Consider the following 23921-nt stretch of genomic DNA (forward strand, 5'->3'; position numbering starts at 1 on the left):
ATCCAACCTGGGAACCCAAGCCACTTGTGGGAAAAGGCAGCCACCACGGCAAATCAGCGTTTCAGGCACAAGTCTGGATAATTTTTGCTAATAACATTGTTAACAACCAGAAACACAGTAATATTTAAGCTTATATCATACTCCTAAAATGAAATCAATTCAGATCGACACACTGTATTTTCATTAGGTTCTCAGAAAAACGGCACAGCACCTTATCGTCTCCATAGTTTGGCAGTAGCTAAAATTGACTGTCCACATTTGTCTCCATCATTCTGATGAATTTCACGCATCAAGCATGCCAGGTGGGATAACAAATAATTGTTTTACTTCCAGAAGATGAAAAGAACCCACTGCAAGACAAATGGGAAAATCCTGTTTGTACACCTTTGCCAGCCCTCAGAAACCTGAAAGATTCAGCTTGCTGAGGTGGTAAGTGTGCAAATTCAGCAACAGTTTCAATGGGCTGTATTCCAAGTACTTAGCCGCTCCATAACAAGCCCTCTTTACAGACTTCTGATCTGGAGTGATGGCTAACTTTTTCCAGTTGTTACCCAATAATTTCAAACATGAAGTTGGTCCTGCCTCTTCACCTTGTCCTGTCATGTTACAAAACTAACTGTTCTCTTCAGGCCCGTGAAGTATGAGATGATCGTACCATCCTCTGGGTAAGCAAGATGTGCTGAAAGCAACCATGACGATATGCTGTAAGCCTTCCAGTCACAAGAAACTGGCTCAACATCTCACACTTGACCCACTGAGATCTGGAGACCAAGTCACAACTGTCAGTGGCCCTGCAGTTTGGTATTCACCTGCCCACAGGGCTTTGCTGTCTTTTCTAATGCATGCACAGAGCTCTTCCCTCCACACCTGGTAAGAGGTGTCTCCTCCCTCCCTCTCCCACATTTCAAACGTTGTGATCCTAAAGGTTATGGGTTTTGAGCAGGCTCAGGTCAGGTCCTCCACTAGGTGTTGTAAGGACAAGGATCTTTATGTGGAGTCCCTCTCAAAACCAGTTGTGACTACTATCAGCCTTGCTTGACCAAGCACCTTTGGATTTTCAACACTAATCTCTCCTGGCTCTCCGACTCTTCTCTTGAGATGCCATGTCAGTTTGATATAAAAAGATGGCCTGGACAGAACAGCTGGGAGTCACTGTGGAGAACTGAAAGACCTGACTTTTCCTTCCCCAAAATCACTGCAAAATTAGCCGGTACACAGGTGGCTTTAGAAAGATTTCTCACTACAAGCCCTTCATGACTTTAGAGATAAAGAAATGTTAGAGATGAGGTCAAGCTTTTTCTGAAGATGAGATTTTCATTTGAAAGGGACCACTGAAAAGCTAACAGGGCAATTACCCAGAACAAAGCAGCGTATTTCCTAAGGAACACAGACACCCATGGTTTCCACTCTTCTCCTCTCCCTCGTGCAGGCTTGGTCTTTAGATCATTTAACATGGATGGTCACAGCTGCCACCCACGGGCTAAGTGGGACTGTGGCAGGGCCATTACTCCTCCTCTAAATGTACAAGATACTTCACTTAAGTGACTTGTCTCTTCAAGCACTTGCTCAAATTGCAATTAACTTAATGCACAAATTTCCTTCTACTAAGGTTTCTCTCATTTCTTCGTAACTCGCCACACCTCCAGTCAGAGCTCTCCTTCTTCCTCCTGGTAACTTTGAGTCCAAGTTTCACGCTGTGACTTTCTGCTTTCATCCATAGGATAAGCAACCCCTTCTTCCAGTCCAGCTACTTCTTTAGGCCCTTCAGGAAATACTAAGGAACAGGTTGCTTCTTTGCACCCCACTTTGACCAAACCACAGGCTTTTTCTTAAATTTCCGCTCTGGCAACCACAACACCACAGGAGCGGTCTCCTCCCTGGCTCTGACCCCAGCTCCTTTGGGTAGATCATTACATCATCCTCTATTATAACCCACCAAAGGCAAGGGCCTACTCAGCATTTTACCTCATGCTCTAATTTCTTGTGTGTAGTGTGAGTCAACAGGACACATGCAGCCCTAAGAAAGACCAAAGAACCTGCCACATTCACACACTCAAAACTTGAAAAAGTTTCTGAATAGGTCTTCTGCCAGCTGGACCACACATTTGACAATCTTCACAAAATAAGCCAAGAGTGATATTTCTGCCTAAGTTTTCTAAGTGATACCTGCACACAAAATTTCTTATCAAGCCCTCTTCAACACAACAGAAATGATAAGCTGTGTTTGCTCTGCTCAAACTTTGCAGAGCAGAATTTCCCTTTTGCTAAGAGAGACCAGCACTGAGTATTTTACTCAAAAAACTAGATGGGCAGAGCTAGGAACAGATAGGGAAAGGGGAGTATGACTGGAAATTAAACCTCAAGCTTAATTATGTCCTTGAGTAACTATACGTACAGTCATTTAGACTTTTGTCTTTCACAGATTTGTTAAAAGATCAACCACTTCATTAAGACAATAAAAATGTCTGTTCAAAAGTAAACCTCTGTTTTTCCACTGAAGGGAGCATTGCTTTCTACAGCTCATTGTCCCCACAAACCAGGAGAATGAAACCACGAAGGAAAGGGAAGAATCTGATAAAAACGTGACAGGCAGAAAAAGAGGGAAGGAAAATAAAGAGCTCTTTAACTGATAAATCTATCATAAGACACAGTAACCTTTGCAAAAAATTAATAGTTTTACTGTGGTCAATCATTATGCATAGGCAGCTGTTGGAGACTGACCCAGGATAAAAACAGTCTGTAACTTAATCACTTCATCGAGAAAAGTGGTGGATAAGGACCATTTTTTAAAGTCACTGTTTTTGAGGTGATCAGCATAAGATGCTTTAACAAAATCACTCTCAGAAATTAAAAAGGTGATTAGAAGTTGCCAAAAATCAGGAGCTCTTCTACAGTCTCAAACACAACATCATTTAAAATTACTATTAGTACACGGTTTTATTGAGGCCATTGTGACCGGCAAAGTTTTAGTCAACAGCTTGTTCTTTCTCTGTGTCACGTTCTTCCTCCACTATTTTTTTTAAACACAAGCCCACACATCGATTTTGTCCAAAGTACTACCAATAGCACATAAATATTGTTTACATTTCTATAAATGGAACAGTTTATTACAGCAATTTCTGCATGATTGTTGCTCTCCGCAAGAATGTTTTCAATGTCAAAGCAAGAAGGCTGCTGAAATCCTGCTTGAAAGCATTTTCTATTGTCCATGGAGTATAAAAAGAAAAAGCCTATGTTTCTTAGCGTTTTAATGGTTTGATAGAGTACTGAAGCTTAGGTCTGAATGCACAGCAAAGTACAATGACTTTGCCCATTCAAAGCCAGGCAAAAGTGCTGGGTCATCAAAGAAAGAGCTCCTGAAACCCCCGCATTAAAAGAGATTAACAAGGTCATGCAAGTGTCCAGCTGCACACGGCAGGCGACTCCTCAGGCCTGGAGGCTCTGCATCATACCAAGCGCCCATCCAGGGACAGCATTCACTCACCTGACATTTCATCTTGGATTAATTCTGGATGGCTGTAACAAACTCCTCTGCAACTTCCAGCAGTCTCCAAACTGCAGTGTCAAAACTCAATCGGACATGAGCTCGAGCCATCTGGCTTTGCAGTTACCCATACTGGGATGTGGGGACCAGGCTAGCGGCCTCCAGAGGTCCCTTCCAAGCCAAATCTTTCCATGATTCCATGAAAACATTGCATTTTTTCTATTGAATCCATTAACATTTGACTTCCATTCAAAGCCAGCTTCCATTATGCTAAAATATTTTTTGTTTTGTTTTGTTTTGCCAAATCAACCCTAGAAAATTTCCTTCTTGGCCCTATCTGTAAAAAAGAGGAATACAACATTTGACAATTATTTAGTTTAACTGAACACCTGCTGCCTTCTTATAATGGAGAGAGAAGTACTGTGAATTACATGCAAATCTAAAAATAGGAAGGAACTGAAGAAAACCCATAAGAAATCCTCTGTGTACAATTTCTGAGAAATATACTCATTATCTAGCTAGGAACGTTAGCTGTCAACTAAATGTGACTTGGGTACATACAGGAAAAAACAACTCGGAACATATTCCTCCGAGTATCTAAAGATGCAATTCCCAGACCTTTGAGAGCTGAATCATATTGCGCTTCCATTTACAGAGCTCCTATTCACTTCAGTAGTCAAGTATGCTCAGGAAGTGCATATTTAACAAGAAAGGAGCTTTTGCTAGACAGGCAAACAGCAGGATAAAACGCTATCGTTCTGCAACTTGCCAGTAGAGCAGACTGAGGTGGACTGGAGACCATAACGAACATAGCATCAAAGGAAAAAGCAACAGAGAACTTGAATCTTCTGCCACGGTCTTTTGCTTTGGTGTTTTTGTTCGGGTTTTTTTAAGAGCCCCTGCAACAGAAATACATTCAGAGATACGTTATTTTGACCACCCTTGGTAAATTAAGCACACTATATTCATATTTCTACTTGGATATTACAGTAGACCACATGCTGATTTCCACCTGTCCATAATCTGCTCAATATTAAATCAAATTAATCTCATACATATAAAAGTAAAGAATTAAATCTCTCTCACAAGGTGTTAAACGTGGGTAAGTCATTTTTGGTTTTAGCACAACTAATCTCACAGCTTCCTCACTGTTAGGCATTCAGATTCCCTCTTCCCAGCAGACACTGCCTCCCGCTTTGCTCTGGCCCAGGTGGGTGGCAGAACAGGAATTCTATTTCTGGGGTTTGTTTCGTAACTACAGATATTGTAGCAACAGGCTGCAAAAGGCTTCAGGCATAAATGCCATGGGACGGGTTAGGCACACAGTAGAATGTAGGCAAGGGGAAAGGATCTCGTGCCTGGAAAGCCTCTGGGCTTTTCTCCTGTTATCTCTCTTCCTAATGAAAGGTGTTACTTCTCCTTACCAGTGCCCCTGCGCCGTGCCGATGGCACCGTTAGGATGACAAGATTATTTGTCACGTCACTATTAACGCAGGGGGTGCTGGTGCCCGGCGGCTCGCAGAGGGGGGTCCGAGGCCGTGCTCCGAGGCTGCCCGCCCGTACCCCCGCATCCCCGCTGGAAAGAGGGAGCAGAGCATGGGTTTCTTCTGCAAAATGCTTGCAGGTCTCTGGATGGAGAATGCTTTCAGTCGCCCTGAGCAGCAGCTGCTTAGCAGTCAGGTTTGAAATACAGTATTTTCCAGATTCAAGCAAATCTGGTTTTATAACATGCTTAGGGAGCAGGAGTGACATACACTGTGTCACCTGCTGCAAAGACCTTCCTTAGCAGATTAAACCGACAGACCAGATAAATGTATATACTATTCAATGTAGTTATTCATCTACAACACCAGATGAGAAAATTAATTAATTTACTAAACAGCAGTTTACACCCCTTACAATTTTTAAACGATGGGCGGTGGAAGAAAATCTGCCTCTACTTACGGGACCCTCTTGTCACCGCGTTACTGCCACGTAGCATTAAATCAGAAACAAAAATCCCTTTTTCTGAACGGCAGTACAGCCAAGAGGAATCCCACGGCTCGCCATGGGTTCAAACAGCGTCAGTGAACTCTGTCTGCCAGCTCAAGGCTACGAACCGAGCGGGGTGACGTCCCGCCGCGTTTGCCTCGATGCGATCGCCCACACCAGGAGCCGGCTGAGCGGAGACACGGCAGAGCAGGACACGGTGCCGCGCCGCCGCGGGACAGCCGACCTTGTGCGACGGCCGCCCGATGCTACCGTCCCCCTGCGAGCCAAAACAGGCCGGCCGAGGCTCCCCGATTCCCAGGCCAAGCCCGCTGCTCCGTCACCCCTTAAAAGCCCGTCACGTCTCAACTTTCCCTCACCCCACCATTAAGCAGCCAGCCCTCCGCTAGGATCCGCGCTGCATTTCTGAAAGGGGCTGCAAAGACATCGGGTTTCTGCCATCTTTTACGGGCAGATCCTGTTTGGGCGCTGCATGTTGTGCTTACGTGTGCTCCGTGCAAACTGAAACGCTGAAGTAAAGCCGGCTGTTTAAATCAGCCAGTCTGTAAGTAGAAAAGAGGAAGATGAAAGGGCACTGCAGGAAGGTGACCTGGCTTACACGGTCCAGGTCTTCCCTCATTCTCTGAGATAAATACTGTGATCCCAGAGAGCTGTGATGTCTTGGTTATTGAAACTCTCAAACAACACTTACCAAGCACTTGGACCAACTTTCTTTCATGTTACAAGAGGGAGGAAAAGAGGAGATGTTGCCTTGCCTTTTTTTTCTCTCTCAAATCTCAAAGTAACCTTTTAAAATCAGGTAGAACTACTTTCATGTTTCTTTTAATTTTTCAACGTTCTGTACCTCCTTAAAGAGAATAATCTATGTGAATTCTGCTAATCTGCACAAAAAGGGAACCCACCCTTCCCAGGTTCCTGTAATGGACTCGTTACCCATTTCAAACCCAAATGCACCCTCCTGGAGATACCTGCTGTCTCTATTTTCAGGGAGAATGAGGAACAAAGCCAGTTATTAAAATTTTGTTACTTACACCACAAACATGGGACCAGATTCCCTCGAGGAGACAATAATCTTTCCATTATATGTCCCACCGAGCAAATTACAACCTTGACATAAACCAGGAAGACATAAAACTGCCTCATAGAGGGAATGAGATCTTTCTGGTCCCATGTCTGTGGGATAAAGCAACCAATCTATCCCATCTCATCTCATGTAAGCTGGAGATCTTGACAGCAGACCCTTCAATGGAGGGAGATAAAAAAATCGAGGCAGATGAACCATCCCATCCTGAAGTCAGTGTCTAAAATAGCTGGGATTAATCACTCTCTGAAGTTCCTGGCTCTCTCCATTGACTAGAGAGGGCGTTTCATGTGAAGCATCATAGTACACAGCAGCCTTTTGTTGCTACAGCACGGTCCCATTCGAGACACTACCAAAACACCCATTTACTGCAGGGACTAGAGGGTTTCACCCAGCGTTGCTAGAGAAACCGTGGTTTTATGTCACGGCCGGTCCTGACGGATGGCTGGATGGTCGCACTTCTGCAGGAACTCCTGCAGGGCTCCAGCTGAGTCAAAGAGTTGCTCATCAAGCGGTTCCCCCGCGACCCGATGGCCAAAGAGGCACTTTCCTCATCCTTTTATGGGTATAATCTGCACTTCCCATCCCACTCTCCCCGGGCCTTCCTTTCTAGGCAGGCTGTGTGGTGCTCGCACCACCCACGAGCTCAGCGGCCACGCCGTCTTTCAGCGTGCAGGGAAGAGAAAGAAATGCCAACCAGAAGAGTTCCTCCACCGTTGGGTAGAGATGCTGATGGAAGAAAAGCATGAGGACTGCAAGAAATGCTTACTCCATTCACACAGCCTGCGCTTGCTGCCTTTTTCAGGCATGCAGGGATAGGGTTGTAGCTAATCAGAAGTTCCATGCAGGAATCCCTATTTCTTCTGGAGAGCAGACACCTCTCTCCAGTAAGGCAGTGGGAAAATTCCAGAAGGAGTAGGGTCACAGGCGGGATATTCCAGGTGCCTGAGCTCAGATGGCTGTCAGCCGCTCTGCAGAAGCTTGTGCTTTGTATTCAGGGAAAAAATGCAAAAAAAAAAAAAAAGGCATATTCAAACAGAAACACCTGTTTCCTGCAGGACCACAAAATCTCCAGGGCCGCTCTCCCTCACAGAAGCCGTAGCTCATTAGCAGGGACAGCCAGCCTTGCAAAGAGCATTTGAAAACACATTAGCAGATGTAACAGCAGGCTGTTAAGATGTTTAAAAAACACATCCAGAAAGGCACTGGTTATTCAAGATTGTTCATTGAGAAAAAAATAACTCCGCTCCCGAGGCCCATGAGCTGCACCGAACATGCCGAACACCGTCCTCTGCCTCCTCCAGGCGCACCACGCCACGCTCTGCGGGGAAATCAACACGTGCAGCACGCCGCAGCGTGCGGGGAAGCCCAAACCAGGGCCTCTGGCGGCGGAGTGTGCGTGCAGACACAGGTAAGGAGAGGAGAGACAGAAAAGACATCTCCCAGTTTGACCAGGAAGCAACTGGTAGCAGCACCAGTTCTGAACCTTCTTTTTTTTTTTTTCTTCTTTTCGTTTGTTCGCTTTACTTTTTTATGAAAGGTGTCGCGGGTGTGTCAGCGGAGCTCAGACTGCACCACAACCAAAGCAGCGGCACCTTGGAGGGATTTCCCCAGGGCAATCGTCAAACTGGTGGGGAAGAGCCCCTCCCCAGTGCCGGTGTTGGGAGACCCACTTCCCCAGCTTGCCTCTCTCTGGCAGTTCAGTCCCACACGCAATGTGATGCACATGGGTCTTCTGTCAGGCTGGTGGGGAAGGTGACCCACCTTCATCTCCTCCAGAAATCGTGCCCATACTGACCCTTCCCCAGCCCCCAGTGCTGGGTCCCCATAGGCAGCCCTTATCCCTCCTCAGCCTGAACTCCCAAAGCTCCTCAAACCACGTCACGGTGGGGTTTCCCACTGCCTTGCCCCCAGGATAACGGGTTTCCCCCGGCACACCTCTGGCCGGCTCTGCCGCCCTCCCTCCACCATGCAGGTCTCCTCCCTAGTGACCCCACCCGGCCCATCCAGCCCTCTCACCATGCCTGTACCCCCCGGGGCTCCCGCAAAGCCTCATTAAGGAAATCACAAAGCAGCACAGACCCTTTCCTGGGGTGCCCCAGCATTGATCTCCCCTCGCTGGGATGCAGCGCCCACCCTGGATGCTGAAAACTCCCGTGGTTCAATGGCCCATGGAGGCACTGACCTGCAAACAAGCAGTGCCAGTCGCTCACCTTGCAGAGGAAAACCCTGAAAATGCCACTTCTTAGGGGGTCTACCTAGGCAATTAATGAAATAGTCAAGGATTTTTTTTAAAATACTTTCAGGAATGACACTGGTCTATAATCCTGTCCCCAATTCCCTGCCAGGTTTATTTTTGTCTTGAAATCATATTATCCCTTGGGAGATCGCTCACTCCCAGGAAGACTGTCCTTAAAGGAGAAAAATGTGCAGTGAGAGAGACCAGACCAAGACCCACCTGTAAAGGAACAGAGCACTCAGCACTTTATCAGCTTTTAAAAGCAACGCATGTTTGAGAGAAACAAAAAATATGAGACTTTTTTTTTTTTTTTTTAAGAGCTAGAAGAATTAAGCAACAATTAAGTCAGCCTGGCTAACGCTGTTCTCCAGAAAGCATCAGAAAATATGTAAAACCGGAACAGACAGACTCCTCTACCACTAAACCTGCAAACACTTGCACACCAGTAACTTGATTTGCGACAAGTCTTGCTCAGGAAGCTTCCACGAAATGCAAAAGATTATGTGCGTAAATGATCCAGTGTAAAACAAACATATTATTAGATAGCACATACTGAAACACTTGTAATGTGAAACACTACATCTCAGAGCATCCCAACACCATACCCACCGACAGATGAGCTTTCCTGATGGCTGTATTCTCTGAGACACACAGGAATTGTTTTCTGCCACCTGTTATTATGACAAATACCTTCTCTGCAGAGGAAAACTTATTGAAGTAAGTTGCCAAGGCAAAGACAGAACATGGCAAACCAAACAGAGAAGCAGAAAACCCGAAGAACGGAAGAAGTCCTCAGATACACGATGAGCGATGGATGCCACAAGCACCACCGGCCTCGGGAGGTCCATGCAAACCTCGCTCTCATCACAGCTGTAAGTAATCGGTACTGCCCGGGACAGACCCTGAAAGCGCTGGGCCGGCAGACGAGCCACCCGCGGGGAGGTCTGCGGCCGGCGCGGGACACGCTCGCAGCCCCTTCGGCACGTGTACGGTATGGGGCACGCGAGGCACCTCAGTCCCGGGCCACGGGGTGAGCCCAGACCCAAGGAGAGCACGGGATTTGCCTAGTAAGAAGTTGAAAGAGGAAGACGAAGGAGCCGTTCTGTGAGGCAGAGGAGAAGCAGTCGTGTTACATGCCGGCATCAGTCTCTGGCCTGGGGAGCGCGGAGTAAGAAGTGACACCTGAGCCCTTACGCTTCCACCAACAGCCAGGGGCTGTGCTCCTCCAGTTAGTGTTGTGTCCTGCACAACGCTCCACGCAAAAAAAAAAAAAAAAAAATTTTTTTCTAAAGTTTGTCCAGCTGTGTACAGTATAAAACTTTCCAGGAAGACATTTGGTAGAGCGGAATACTGTAACCTCATTCACTTCGTTTAAGGCCTCTGTTGCGTTCCCATCCAAATAATACGTGTACAACTTTTAAATTGGTTAAAAGGAGTTAAATGGAAAAAAATAAAGGAAGGAAAGAACTTACCCCCAAAACCCTGGGTGAAACTTTAGCAACCCAGCTAAGATGAAGACGTGTATGTCTTTGTTTCAAGCCGTTTAAACCGGGGTCCATTGGGTTCTACAGATTACTGTAGCACCCAAATTTTTCCAGAAATGTCAGACAAGTTTACCACAGCAATTAAGCTGTCTACCATCTGTAAAAGATTTGCCCAAGAGTTTTCCTAATGTTTTTTTCCCCCGAAATACATTTAACTTAATTCTTTCAACATTTTGCCTATCATTCAAGTCCATATACATTAAGTATTGCAGAGCTGGCTAGATTTTTGAGGGCAACTTTTCCTTCTAAGGATTAGTTGTGCACTGGTGCACTGAAATTTTATATACAGAGTAACACTCTGAATATGAATTATTTCTTGAGGAACACTGCACCTATTCTTGGGAATGGAGAAGTAAAAACTTTACTAGGAATTTCAGCCAAGGAGCAGAGATTAACACCCTTTATTCTCCTCCCAAATGGTGAGTTATTTTCAGAACACTAGACCAGGCTTGAGCTTAATGTCTCCATCACACTGTATAAAAGTGCCCTACAAGTAAATACGTGCACTCAGCCAGTGACAATGAAAGACGTGGATCTGAATTCTTGAACACGTTGGAGAAAGTTTTAAGATTTCTCAGCAACATTTAGTGTACCTTGTGGTCCAAGTAAAACAGTGGTTAGGAAAGCTGAAGGGTATTCTTTATGTTTCTCCTCCTTCTAGCTTGCATATAAACTGGTTGTTCCCAACTGCCTAACACTGGTGGGTGTTCTCACTTTTCACTATGGAAACTATATTTTTTATGTAACTCTCTAAATACAGATTGCTTATGTGACAAATAATCAACCAGTCTACAACACGTTATTTTCTCTCCCTGAGCATTTATGCTTTTATTGTGACTTTTGTTGTTCCATCATATACACAAATAGAACCTCTGAAAAAGTAAAAAAAACCCAACCAACAAACAAAAAACAACCCAACCCCCCCCCCAAACCCCTCACCTGGGTTCAGCATAGGGCCTTTGAAATCCCTGAGTGACAAGATCTATCTGTAAAATATAAAATGCTCCTTTGCTGTTGAAAGCACATACTGAATTTTGGGACAGTGATTCTGCGCGGTTACAAACCATCCATCAGCCTCAGCGATTTTATAGCTGATGCTTCACATTCATAAAACAACATAACAACGTAATGCTCCTGGCTTCTTCTTTCAGTTTCTTATCGTGTGTTTTTTCTGTTTCTGTTTCTGAATTTCATCGGAACGACAAAGCCCTTTGGACATGTCATCCATTTCCTAGGAAAGTACCCAAAAGCACAGAAAGGGCTGATCACAGCTGAGTAGCGGTGCCACCACACCCCATGCTGGGAACAGCGAGGCAGCAAAACGACCCGCAGAGCCCTCGAGCCAGGGCTAAAACCCCAAGCGCCACGCAGCAGCACTCACCCCCCCCAGCCGCAGGGCTCCTCACCCCGCCTTCCCCACGTCCCCCCGTCCAGCTGCATGCCGTCAGCCCACACCGTGCTGCAAAACACATCCCATCCCATCCCATCCTCCTCCTCCTCCTCCTCCGGGGCTGCCACCTCCGCTGCCCTCCAGGGCTGCAAGGCGGACCCCCCCGCCATCCTCCTGTGCCGGCCCAAGGGACTTGGCTTCAGGCTGGCCGTGCTTGGCTGCCGCGGGCCGGCACGGCCGTGGCCCTGCTAGCCAAGACCACCAGCCGCCGGGGTTGGGGCAGCCAGACTGCTCTCCCTTCGGAGCCATCCCTCATCACGTCCCCAGCAGATTTGCTGCCACTGACCCCTGTACCATGAGGTAGCGTCTCTGACTCGCAGGTCGTGTGCCACAGCCATACAGGATGGCAAGTATCGAGTCGTTTGTTTTATTTTTTTTTACAGGCTGCATTTCAACGCAGCGAAGAGAGAAGCACGACTGATGTTTATTTTTGGTTGGGGTGTTGAAAGCCACCCAAACAATACATCAAGCGCTATTCAGCTAAGCCTCAGTGCTTGCTGTGTTGAATATATGCGCTCCATGCTGTGCCTGTCCTCGGCCGCTGTATTTACTCCTGGGGTTGTAGTACAAATTCTGGTGGAAGAAGAGCTGACACGGATGCCAAAAAGTTGCACTGATTTAAACCAGTGAAGGGTTTTGCTGTTTATTCTTCTCTCTGGACAGAAAGGCAAATTTACAGCACTAAAAGGAGGTGTCTCGCCACCCCACTTTATACACGCTTTCAAAAATATCGCTGCTATTCTAAATACTGTATGTTAGGCACTAAAAAATAAGAATAATCAACAGTGTGTAACACATCCTTTCCTTTAAATTTTTTTGACATCCCATGGGCCCAGTGCTGCTCACACCAAATAGGACACACACAAAAAACCAGCAAAACCATCAGGGAGGCCATAAGCCCCTAGGAGTCCTGCAGGGGAGCCCAGGCTCCGGAGATGACACAGGGCAAACACCCTCATTCCCCAGGCTTAGCAGCAGGGCTGAAAAAGACAAGACAGAAAGGGCAGCTGTAAGGATTGGGAATAGCACTGGGAAACATGGAAGAGAATGGGGAAAAAGGTGACCAGGAGCATCACCGAGAGGAGGCTCGTACCCCAGGGCAGGCAGGGCCATGCCCCCTCCCGCCCCCAGAGCCACCTCGTTCCCATCGCTGGGTGTCTCTTCGTCCTCGAAAGGTGCAAGGGGCATAAGTCGACGCCTGCATGCTGGCCTCCTCCTTTCTGGGGCGAGGGCAGAGGGCTGACGATGCTGGCGTAAACTTTTCTGGGGCTGGGAGTCCACCCTCTCGCTTGGATGCCTAGCCCTCACCCCACAGCATCCTCGAAGCTGGCGGCTGCTCACAAAGCTGTGGGGACAAAAACATGCCTCTGCTGCCTGCGTCCTCTTGGCTCTGCCCTCTCCTCTCTAAACCACGTGGGCGCAGACTACAAAAGCCCAAGCAATTCCTTAGCAAGCCTCTCTAACACCCAAAAACTTCAGGGATAGTATTTCTGAGATAGTTTGGCCATAGCTTTCCACCAGGTCACCGCTTATTCAGTCCAGGCAGCAGGGACTGGATCAATTTTCACAGATCAGGCCCAGACCCCTGTGGCTGCAGCACCTACGCACCCTCCATTCATTCATTTCTTCATTCATTCATTCATTCGTTTGTTCAGTGAACATGGGGCTTCCTTTTCTTAGTCACTTTTCAAAAGTTACTTCTTAAAATTATCCCACAGCTCCCCAGGGGCCCATCGACCACAGGCGGCAACCGCCAGCGCACCACTGGCAGCCTCCCCAGCAAGCCCAGCCGTGCATTGCCGGAGGCGGCTGGCTTTGCCGGTCACCAGAGCCGCATCCATGAGCCCCCGGCTGCCTCCTCTGGGGCCCCACCGCAGCCCGGCAGGGGTTTGGGAACACGGCCGGCCATCCCCCACTTGTTTTCAGTGGCACCATGGACACCCAGTCTCTGCTGCTCGCTTGGCAGGGGCATAAATGGCTCCACGGGAGACAATACATAATATTTGGTGTGATATGACTCTACTAGGATCCCCTGGTGCTGTTTGTCCATCTGTCCTAACAGCTGAAAAACCTTCAGAAAAAAACCACATCCTTAATAGCACATTTATTAAAGCAGCTCTGGCTCATACGTCACTTTAACTTGTGTAAGGAGGTGCTGTGACCAGAAGCCACAGAAACACAACCACAAACAAAACAAAAGTTGGAAAAAATAGGTTCAGAACCATCTTCTCCTTACGATTTCTCCTGTCCTTGTCTCACAGAGACAAGGACAAGGAAGGTGCTGAACACCGAGCCCCTCTGAGTGAGTTCAGCTCTTCTTCCCTGTTAGGATGGGCTATATCGTCTGTGCTGAGACATCCACAGCTGTCTTCCTCCCGGTTTCTGAAAACAGTTTGTGTTCTTAAGGATCCCCTTCAAATGCTTCCACCGAGAAGGCACAATGAGTACACTTCCAGGGTCAGGTTTACCTTCTCCCAGGGGTGCCGATCCCCTTAGATGCTATCTGCAGATGCCCGAAAGCCAAGAGCGAGCCCTCCCCGGTTTCCCAAAACTTTTCACTCACTTGCAAATGTTAGAAGGAACAATCCAACAACTGTGCGACTGACTCACCCATTTCTTACAGTAAGTGCAACTGCTACTTACTGTATCCTTGTATCCAAGGACAGATGACCCCTGAGTCACTCTCCTTCCCTTGCCCTTGTTCATGCTCACATTATTTGTTGTTGGCTAGGCCCTCACGGGAAGGAGATACATGACTTGTGCTTTACTCCAGTGTGCAGAATAAGGAAGCGCAACACAAACGCAGAGTGCCACCTGCCATACCTCAGACCAGACCCTTACTTGCAAGAGTCGCTCCTTCAGCTCTGTGGAGCCAGCCCCCACCTCCACCACAGCAAGGTCCCAGCTCAGCAAAGCATTCGGACTGTGCTTATATCTAAGAGCAGCCAGGGGAGACGGGGGGAGACGGAGGGACCCTAGGGGAGCAAGAAACCGTGGGGTTACCACAAAGACTGTGCTCTTAAAAACAGAGGGACACAATCAGGGGAAAATTAAGATAAACCATCTTCTCTGAAGGGTCTGCAGGGAAAGGTGGTGTGTATGGCACAAGTGCCTGGTCAACAAAGGCTGAAGCTCAGCTGCTGATCCCGCCTTTCCCATTAAACCTTCTTCTGGCTTGAAATGTCCTGGCCAGAAAATCCAACTGCTATGGTTGGCTCTCCCCCTCTCTCCTCCGCTCTGTCTGCACCCTGTCATTTTAATGGACTTCTGGTCTCTCTCTCTCCCCCGCATATAAATTTCCCAATTCCCCAGACAGCTATATTCTGCCACAGCCTTCACTGGTCTCTGCTAACAGCCCCTGGCTGCCAGCTTAGTCTTTCCGAAGTTCTCACCACACCTGGAAAAGCAACAACCAGAAGTCCTGAACTCAGGCAACCTCTGGAGGTGCCAACACCCCTGCCAAGCCCAGAAGGACAGCACCCGTGGCGGGAAAAGCTGGTGCTGAAAATTACCTTTTGCCACTTCAACTCAGAGTTCATTCTTTGTGCCCACCACAAAATTTGCTCACCAGGTGCAGGACTGGTTTGCCTGCGTGGTGCGAGGGCAGCGGTTACATCCTCATGCACCAAGGTGCATCCTATCGCAGGGCTGGGCCCCAAGAAGGTTTGCTTGTTAGTTTTCTATTTCTACTCAGTGTGCACCTTACAAACTTGGAAGGCACTAAATAAGCTGTAAGCGTTTCCCAGGTTTTACTTTATCCCATTTGCATGTGTATTTTGCTCTGCATCTAAATTTCTGGGACATTCTGGTTAAATATCAACTATATCACGGACCCATTTGAAAAAGGAAAATATAGCTGGAGTCCATGCAACCTTGAGTGCCCAACCCTAGATCATTTGGTTAAACACAAAGTTGTTGCTGATTTCACCGATACTGAAAGGAATTCAAGTAGGAAGACAGCAACAATAATTTCAAATATTGGCTTTCTGTTTCTCTAGGATGCAAGTCATTGTAAAATTGACACTTTGCAGCAAGCAAAAAATAACAAAATAACTCTATAAATCAGTCTAATATGCCTTATCATAATAGGTATGCACAAGTGTGCTTAGGTATATGCTTGCGCACAGGCTGCAGGCTGCCTGCTTGAATTCATATATTATTTTTAGCGTGTGTTAAAATGCTGTCACTGAACAGCAGGTTATTTATTTTTTCCCCCAAAAAGAAACTTCTGGCAAAAGCATATAAATTAAGTAGGTCTTATTAAATTTTTTATTTTATTTTAAATGTATTTTCTGCAGGAACTCACCAGATTCATTTTGGGCACAACTAGAAATAGTGCACTTATGCTAACAGCAGTGTTGCTCAAAAGCATAATCTGTAAAACCAAAAATCCATTGTGAACAAAACTGTTGGTAAAAACATCATTCTGTACTATAGACGAAAACAAAATATGGCTCCGTTTTCAAACACTGCCAGAAAGAAAAACTTTGACTCATGGATGGGCGTCGTAAACCACGATTTCATTTCACAAAGAAAACGTCCCGGCAGGGACCCAAAGCTGAATTTACAGCAGAGGAGCCAGGAGCAAACGCCGGGGCTTCACCCAGCAGTGCAGTTTCCCCGACATGGGGCTCCATCGCATTAAATGTCACAACTTAGAGAGACGTAGGGGTTTAAAGTAAAGCAGCAAGTACCAGAGCACTTAAAATAAACTCATACGATGTGGCAACACTGCCCTCCTGCTTCTTAGTGATTCCTGCCCTTTTCTCATATTCAACATACCTTGGGCCCAGAGATGTCCCGGGCAGCTTCGCCCACCACAAAAGCATTGAGGGACTTACTTTGCATTTCCTTCAGTCTATTCAAATCTCCTTGTGCAGGCAGCAAAGGAACATCTCGCTAGGGAAAAGAGGATAATAAAAGCCCCAAACTTTAATTTCATCATTTTCTCAGGGGGAATACATGCAGCTGTAAAGATCATCTCAAAATCCACTGTTCGATTTCTGGGTTCAGCTTCAGGCTTTATAACTCAGCTTAATGCTTTATAACTGAATTAACAAATAATAAAATTATAATTCATTCATCTTGGAATTGAAAATGGTTTATATCTGTTCTTTTCATTAGGTTAAACACAATGCAAAAAGTTAAAAAAATGGGGGGAAACAGATTGTTGGATTGGATTAGACTAATCCTGCTCTTTCTACATCCAGTGTTTGGGGGATGGCGGGGAGGGAAAGACGAAACACTCTAACCCTGGCCAGATTAAAATTTTAAAAATTAATTAAATTAAAATGCAATTAAAAATATTAATCCCTATGACCTGTTCCTGTCTGCTGCTATTGAAACAGCTGTCCTCTATAGGCCAACAAAGCAAACATCCTACTGAGGGAAGCGCAAAAAAGGAGAGGACACGTCCCGCTCCCCGCGCAGTCCGAGGACGGGCCCTGCAGCCAGGCGCAGCCATTAACGCTGCTCCAGGGAATGGGTGAAGCCTGAGCCCATCAACGGGACGACTCGGAGGGTTAATTTAAGCATATGATGAAGAAGTTAACTACTGTAAAGTAAAACAATGATGGAGGCTGTACCTTTTATTTTGTGTAATACTTTACGTGAGCCTCTGCATTTTTCCCTTCCAGAAAGAAAAACAAGCTGGGATGTGTAAATAAACCAAGAAAACTGGAGGGAAGGAAGGAACAGCTTGCAAGGCAATTGTGAAAAACAAATAACAGCGGTAATGAGGAAGGAACAGAAAATGCTTCACAAAGAGAGGACGTGGATCAGGATTTAGAAAAGATTGGAAAGACTCAAAAAGTGCAGGGGGAAAAAGCTTGGAGAGGCTTATTGAACCCAGGAGGTTAACAAGACTGAGTAACAAAATGAGAAAAAGGAGATTTACAAAGAAAAAAATCCCTCTGTTTCTGAGTTCCTACAGATCAGGCCTTGGGTACTGCTGCTGAAAAACCTGAGCAGCTGGTGTTCATGTGTCCCAAACTCCCCCGGACTTCTGTGCTCCTTTGAGAGTGCAAAGCTGGCTTTGCCTTCCCCTCAGTTGTCACATAAATGTTCACACATAAAAGGTAAAGGTTTACCTGGTAAAAATTGTCTGTGCGCTGTATGCCTTAGGAAGGATATTCCCACTTCCAACGGAAAAAAAAATAAATTAGAAAACGCAGATGTAGGCACTAGTCTTGCCTACTTCATTGTCCCCAAAGCCCTTACAGTCTTCTGATTTGAACACAAAACATTACCAATTTGTGGATCCCCAAACTATCCTCTCAAGCACTCTCTCCCGCATCTCCTTTACCCTCCCTCATCACTGACCTGAGCAAAGCTTTTTTGGGTCGTGAGCACACTCAGGAACCAACACGGCCACGCTCTCTGCTGGCACATCCCCTGGCCCCCACCAAGCACAGGCCCTCCAGCAGCGCCATACAGGCATCACCGACAACTCTCGCCCCTGTGTCGGTCTCCCCTCTCCGAACGGGAGAGCTGTGTGCGCAGTGCCGTGTTTTCCTTCCAGAGAGCCTGGGGAAGAGGAGCAGGGTCTGGGAGTTTTGCTTGTATGTTGCTTCCTCCACGCTCACCAGCATTTTGCATTGTCAAACACCGCAGCTGAACGGTCCGACAGCTATTTTCATTCAAACATTACTACTCACTTAATTAGCATTGATCTGCACATTTGCCTCATGCTGAATATCACCTTCTAGGCTTTCCATACGCGTCAGGTTTTCCTGACATGTGGCATTACTTTGATGCCTGGGAGCTTGACTTTGTTGTGCACTCGAAGGTCATGCAGAGTGCTTTTTCAAAGCATCCTTCAAGCCAGCTCCCTGACAATGACAAATCTTGGTTTATTGCCTTTCCTAAGGCCTCACAGTGTTTCCTAACAGACATCCTAGTGGTATTTCAAATCCATCACTCTTGAAGCCAGATGTAAAGTAACCACGGAAAGCTGTATACAGCCATCAAACCATATGAACAGTTTTATAACTACTGGCAACCCACTGAACATTAAATATTGGATTAACATTCAACAGCTCTGCTGGTGCTTCCTGCACTTTGGCAGTGAGCTCTCCCCGCTCTGTCATACGCTTGCAGAGTGGGCTACAACTCTCTTTCAGGAAAAATCTCAAAATGGAGGGCTTCGCTTGTGCTACGCCAGACTTGCAACACAGAGCCAGAAGGAAATGGAGCAATGCAACAGGACCACAGGCTGGGAGATGAGATTGCTGCTGCTTTTCAGCCTCTGTGAAATCATTCTGCAACTCTTTACTTACACCGCTGGCCCAGGGAAAAACATCTGCTCGAGATGCTACCAACCCAAACCTACCCTCTCATATTAGTTTTGGTTCACCATCCTCCTTGCATTCCCAAAAGTGAGAACTGCGATCGCTTCAGGATCGGGACCGGTTTTCCTGTGTGCAAGGTGAGAGTCTGCCTTATGCTTGCTTGACTTTTTCCCCCCACAAACCATGATGCCAGCGCTTCTCCAAGCAGGAACAATCTGCTCTGAGAGCTGGTTCCTGGTGTCTGTGCTCCAGAGATGCAAGCACAAGTTCCAACACCACCTCGTACCTCCTGCCTGCTTTTAAGCAGCTTCCTCAGCTCTGCGCCCCTCATCGCTGCCTGCTGCTGGGTCAGACACCTTGCGTAGGACCAAAGCTGCCTCTGGTGTGAGGTGTTGCAAGACTGCAGGCACTAACCTGACCCTGTTACCTCCAGCTTCCACCTTCATAAAGCACGGGCAGGTGAGCTGCCATGAACGTGGGCGATCCTGCCAAAACAGGTCAGGCGCTGCAGCCGTCGCCTGCCAACTGTTAGCACAGATCAGGGCAAAATAAACAGACCCGGCTCAAACTCGTGGGGAAAAGCCTGATCCCAGGGGATGCCAGGCAACTCTGCTGGAGAAACTACTGTTGCCTGTGCATACGCATTCCTCCTGACGTGCTATTTTACATCCAGACGCAGGCTGCACCGTTTTTAGAGGGAGAAGGAGACTGACTGATGGACTCCAGCACACAGCCCAAGAGAACATGCCAACAGACCCGTGACAGGGGTAATCACCACGTTTAAAACACCATTTAAAGAAAGGTAACCTGTCAAGTTTGCTTATGTTGTAAGGCTCAGCCCCAGCGGACTCCGGCGTATTTCCAACACATCGAACTAATTGTAGTTTACATTCGTTTCACTCTCTATTAGAGGTACTCCACATTCCAGGAAAACTAATTTGATCTGCAGCACTTGGCCGGCCACAGCTTTCTGCACGAAACCCGAGCACCTCTCTTCACTGAATGGGGCTTTGGGTAACAGTCAGCGGAAAACGTGCAGCGCGATCTGTGGCATGTCACCCTAAACATTGCTACACGCCGAAAATAGTTTCAGCTTCCTCCGCCTCGCGTAGTCTGGAAATAAAACATATGGAGTTAGCACGGCCGCTGATTGGATTTTGATTGTTCTGAAACGCTGCCAAGTTTAAAGTGGAGAGTGCGGCCTGAAAGGAAATACAGTAGACACTAGACAATTTATTTGTTTCTGAGCGGGGACCTGGCTGACGGGCCGCTTCGAAGGTGGCTAACAAGAGCAGCATGTTCCCATATGGAAACCATATGGGGAAGTCGGCCAGGATCTAAAAACATGGCACAATATATGTTATCACGGCAACAGAAAAAGCAGAGCGCTGTAAAATCGGTGCCAATCACAACAGCAAATTGCTGATGGATGGCGCTGATAAATAACTAAAATAGTTAACATACCAGCAGGTTTTAGATAAAACATTGTAGGAGCTGGAGAGGGAAAACGCGCAGAGGAGATGCATTTATTTGGGAAGGCGGCAGGGCGATGGCGGGCATTACTAGTCAGATGTACTTGCAGAGCTCTCCTGGTTCGGCGTGGCAGCTGATCCCACAAAACCGAGGGCCCCTAAAGCCCTGAAAAGGGGGGGGAAAGAAACCCCAAACGGCTGCGACCTTATTAGAGATACCTGCGATCGTTTTGCCTCCCGAGAGCAGTCACACAAAACCAGCCGAAAGCGCAAATATTTACATCTGAGGAAAGCCATTCCGAGCTCCGGCTCGCCCGGGCCTTGCTCGGGGCCGGACGGCGGCCCCAGCGGCAGCGGCGCCCGCCCAGGCCCCAGCCACCGAGGCGCCGCAGCCGGGCACGCCGTCCCGCGGGGAAACGGGCCGACCCGTTGCTGCGGGAGCACGCCCCGCGCTCGGCCGCAGCCTCAGGCGCTGCCGGCGAAGCCTCGCCGCCACCCCCCGCGGCGGTTTCTGGGCACAGGCCGGCGGCCCCGGGCTCGGCCCCCGGCCGGGCTCCAGTCAGCCCCGGCCCGCCCGCCGCCGCCCGCGGCCTGGCGCCGGCCCACAGCGCCCCCGCGCGGCCGCACTGCGCACCGCAGACCCGGGCCCCGCCCCCTCCCCGGCGGCCCCGCCCCTTCGGCCAGGGCTGCCCCCAGGTCAGCCAGGGGGTAACAAGATGATACGGGAATGAACTCAAAAGGATTTCCCGGATTTAGGACGAATTTATTCATCGTCTTGACAGAAGAACGAGGAGAAATTAACCCTCTCCCCCACGTTTGGGACATTTTGACCTGGAACGCTTGCATACCTTTACTTTTTTCTGTTGTTAAAACAAAAAATAAGGCCAAATTTAGCTGGATTTAAAAAAACAAAGTTAAAAAAAACACTGAAAATGAATACTTAATCTCAAAACAAGTTAAACTTTTCAGTCAATTAAAACCCCCAAACTTTAAAATTATTTCATTTTGTTGAGAAAGCAGGATTTTTTTCATGCGCTCACAGACCCCAAATAGTCCCTTTTCCAAGGTTATTTTGCTCCAGTCAGTGAAGGAGGAAAGAAGAAATATCCACGCTGTTTCACCTCTGAGGGTGAAAGGAGGAGGAAATAATTGAGCGCACCGAAGCACCGTCCATCCAGCAACCTGACAGTCACCATGGCCACATTTTGTACTGCTAATTAGCTGCTGAAATGTTTCTAGGACAGAAGCATTTTGTGCAAAGGCAGCATCCAGAGAGCTAAAGCACATGACTATACATAGGTTATGCTACTATGGTCTTCTAGGAATAAGATCTCCTGTTTTCTCATCTCATGAGCTACTAACCGATTTTTCATTTCTTAATTTTATGATTTTAAAGATACAGGGAACAGATTTTTTTATAAACCTTTGTCCGTGGAAAAGGCATTAGCTTTTTCACATTAACCCTTCAAGATTTACAGCTTTCCTTTGTGCCCATGACAGTTCAGGAACTGTTTCACCGCTTCTGTGCATTTCTACATATTCAGTTCATGTCTTCAGTAACATTAAGCCCAAAGCAGTGATGTTGTGTTTATTAAATTCATAAATGATTTACACACAAGGAAGACTGTTCCGAAGCCCACAGAAGTCAACAGCATTTATGCTGACTCTGAGAAAAACCCTCTTGGGAAAGCAATGTATTTCATTACAGCTTTGACTAGCCCCAAATGCTCCGTTCACTCTTCCTGGAAGACGCTTGTAGGAAGACTCCTGTGAGCTCTTACCCTGCTTACCTTCCTACTGCCAACACCGGGGCTGGCCCTACCTGAAGTACGACGTCCCTTACAACACCCTCCTAACCCACAGATGTACGGTTGGCGAACTTCGGGCCCTGACCTTGTGGGTCCACGATTGTCTGGATAGAGGTGCCAGCGTGTGTCCTGCTCAGAGGGTTTGAGCACAGGCACCAAATCCAAAACGTTCGAGAAACATCAAAGGTAGGGTAAGAGAAATGTCTGGCAAAACCCGAACGTGCCACACATCCCTCAGAGATGGAGCAGCTCCTGAATCCTGACTGAACCAGGCAGAAGCCAGGCAGTTCTCAGTCAGGACAAGAATTGATGCTTCAATCACCCAGTTTTCCTCTTTTGTCCTTTCACTTTAAATGAGTAGTAGTACCACTTACTTGCTGGCCTTGTCTGTGTGCCATTTCCTTGGACCTTTGCTTTTTTTTTTTTTTTCTTTCTAATTGCTGTTTGGGTTGGTTAGCTAGCGCTCTGGAGCTGAGAGGAGTGGGTTATGCACAGTAGTGACTTGAAGATCATCAGTTGCATACACACTTAAATAAGTCATGCCATTACAGCTCCCATTTATCAAGTCCTAACAGGCATCTTTAATGCTAAACTATGTAGCCAAGAAATCAAAATAGAGATCTTGATCGTTGCTTGTGGTGATCTACCTGGTTAAATAAACCAGCCTTCAGAAGAAAAATTACACATTCCATGCAAAAGATCAGAAGCTGTGAGTGTCCAAAGGCCTATCAATACAATCTCAGCAACTGTAAATTAATGTTTACATGTCAAAAGTCTGTAAGTGATTATGTAAGTCCATATATACACATGTATGTTTACATTCACTATAATTTGGAACAAAAAAAAGCCTCTGGGATGAGTTTTAGCTTATTTCAGGATAAAGCAGAGGTTATCATGTATTTCAGCATCACTTCATGCACCACAAAGCTACAGGACAATGCATTTTTATTCTAATCGTGAAAAAAAGTTTTGCACTGATTTATGATAAAAGAGGAAAAGTTTGCCCCATCCCTGTCTCCAGCTGCAAATATTTTTTGGCTGCATAACACCCCTGATCCATTCTCCTCCAGAAACAGAAAGGTCACATCCAGGTTGACACTACCACCTGCTGCAGAAGCCAACCAGACGTATCTTTATGAGCTCCAGCAGCAGCAGCACTCATACTTTTCACTCCCTAAGCCAGATTTTCAATGGTAACCCCTAAACACACCAGGCAGCATAGTTCACTGACTGATGCTCCTATTTTCTTTGTGAACGCAGAAAACGTAGCAGAACTCCTAGTTTTAATTAGTCAACAGCCTCTCTGCTTTTTAAGCAAAACTCGTCAACTCTGACCCAATGCTGAGTACCTGCCTTTTCATTCCTCACCCTGGATTAGTTCCTTGAGGTTGAAGCAGGTTAGACAACCCAGTTAGACCTGTGCATGCTCTGCTCTTCCAAAAGTTATGGCCAAACTGTCTTTGGACAAATAGAGGCAAAACTGAAGCCTCTATGACCAGCGGTCTCTTGAAAATTTGGTCCTTTTTCCTTACCCTGTTAGGATCTGAAGTTGACAGCCACATCAT

General features: G+C 47.0%; 1 protein-coding gene across 1 annotated transcript; it reads right to left on the reverse strand.

Moving 5' to 3' along the window:
- Window positions 1–11871: 11871 nt before the first annotated feature.
- Window positions 11872–23921, reverse strand: LOC115343552. Its single transcript, XM_041124970.1, has 3 exons — window positions 23889–23921; window positions 20768–21234; window positions 11872–13132 (listed from the first exon to the last, which is right to left on the reverse strand). The coding sequence occupies exons 1-3, from the start codon at window positions 23919–23921 to the stop codon at window positions 12670–12672; spliced, it is 963 nt and encodes a 320-aa protein (XP_040980904.1). The 3' UTR covers window positions 11872–12669.

This window comes from Aquila chrysaetos, chromosome 7 (genome assembly GCF_900496995.4).
Source record: "Aquila chrysaetos chrysaetos chromosome 7, bAquChr1.4, whole genome shotgun sequence".
NCBI lineage: Eukaryota > Metazoa > Chordata > Aves > Accipitriformes > Accipitridae > Aquila > Aquila chrysaetos.

Bases quoted from the DNA above. Each gene is read 5' to 3' on its own strand.
- LOC115343552 (XM_041124970.1), bottom strand. From the start codon at position 23,921: ATGATGTGGCTGTCAACTTCAGATCCTAACAGG. The intron at 21,235-23,888 runs GTAAGGAAAAAG...ACCTGGGGGCAG, and splicing joins CAACTTCAGATCCTAACAGG to CCCTGGCCGAAGGGGCGGGG. The intron at 13,133-20,767 runs GTATCTCTAATA...TTGTCCCCACAG, and splicing joins GGGAGGCAAAACGATCGCAG to CTTTGTGAGCAGCCGCCAGC.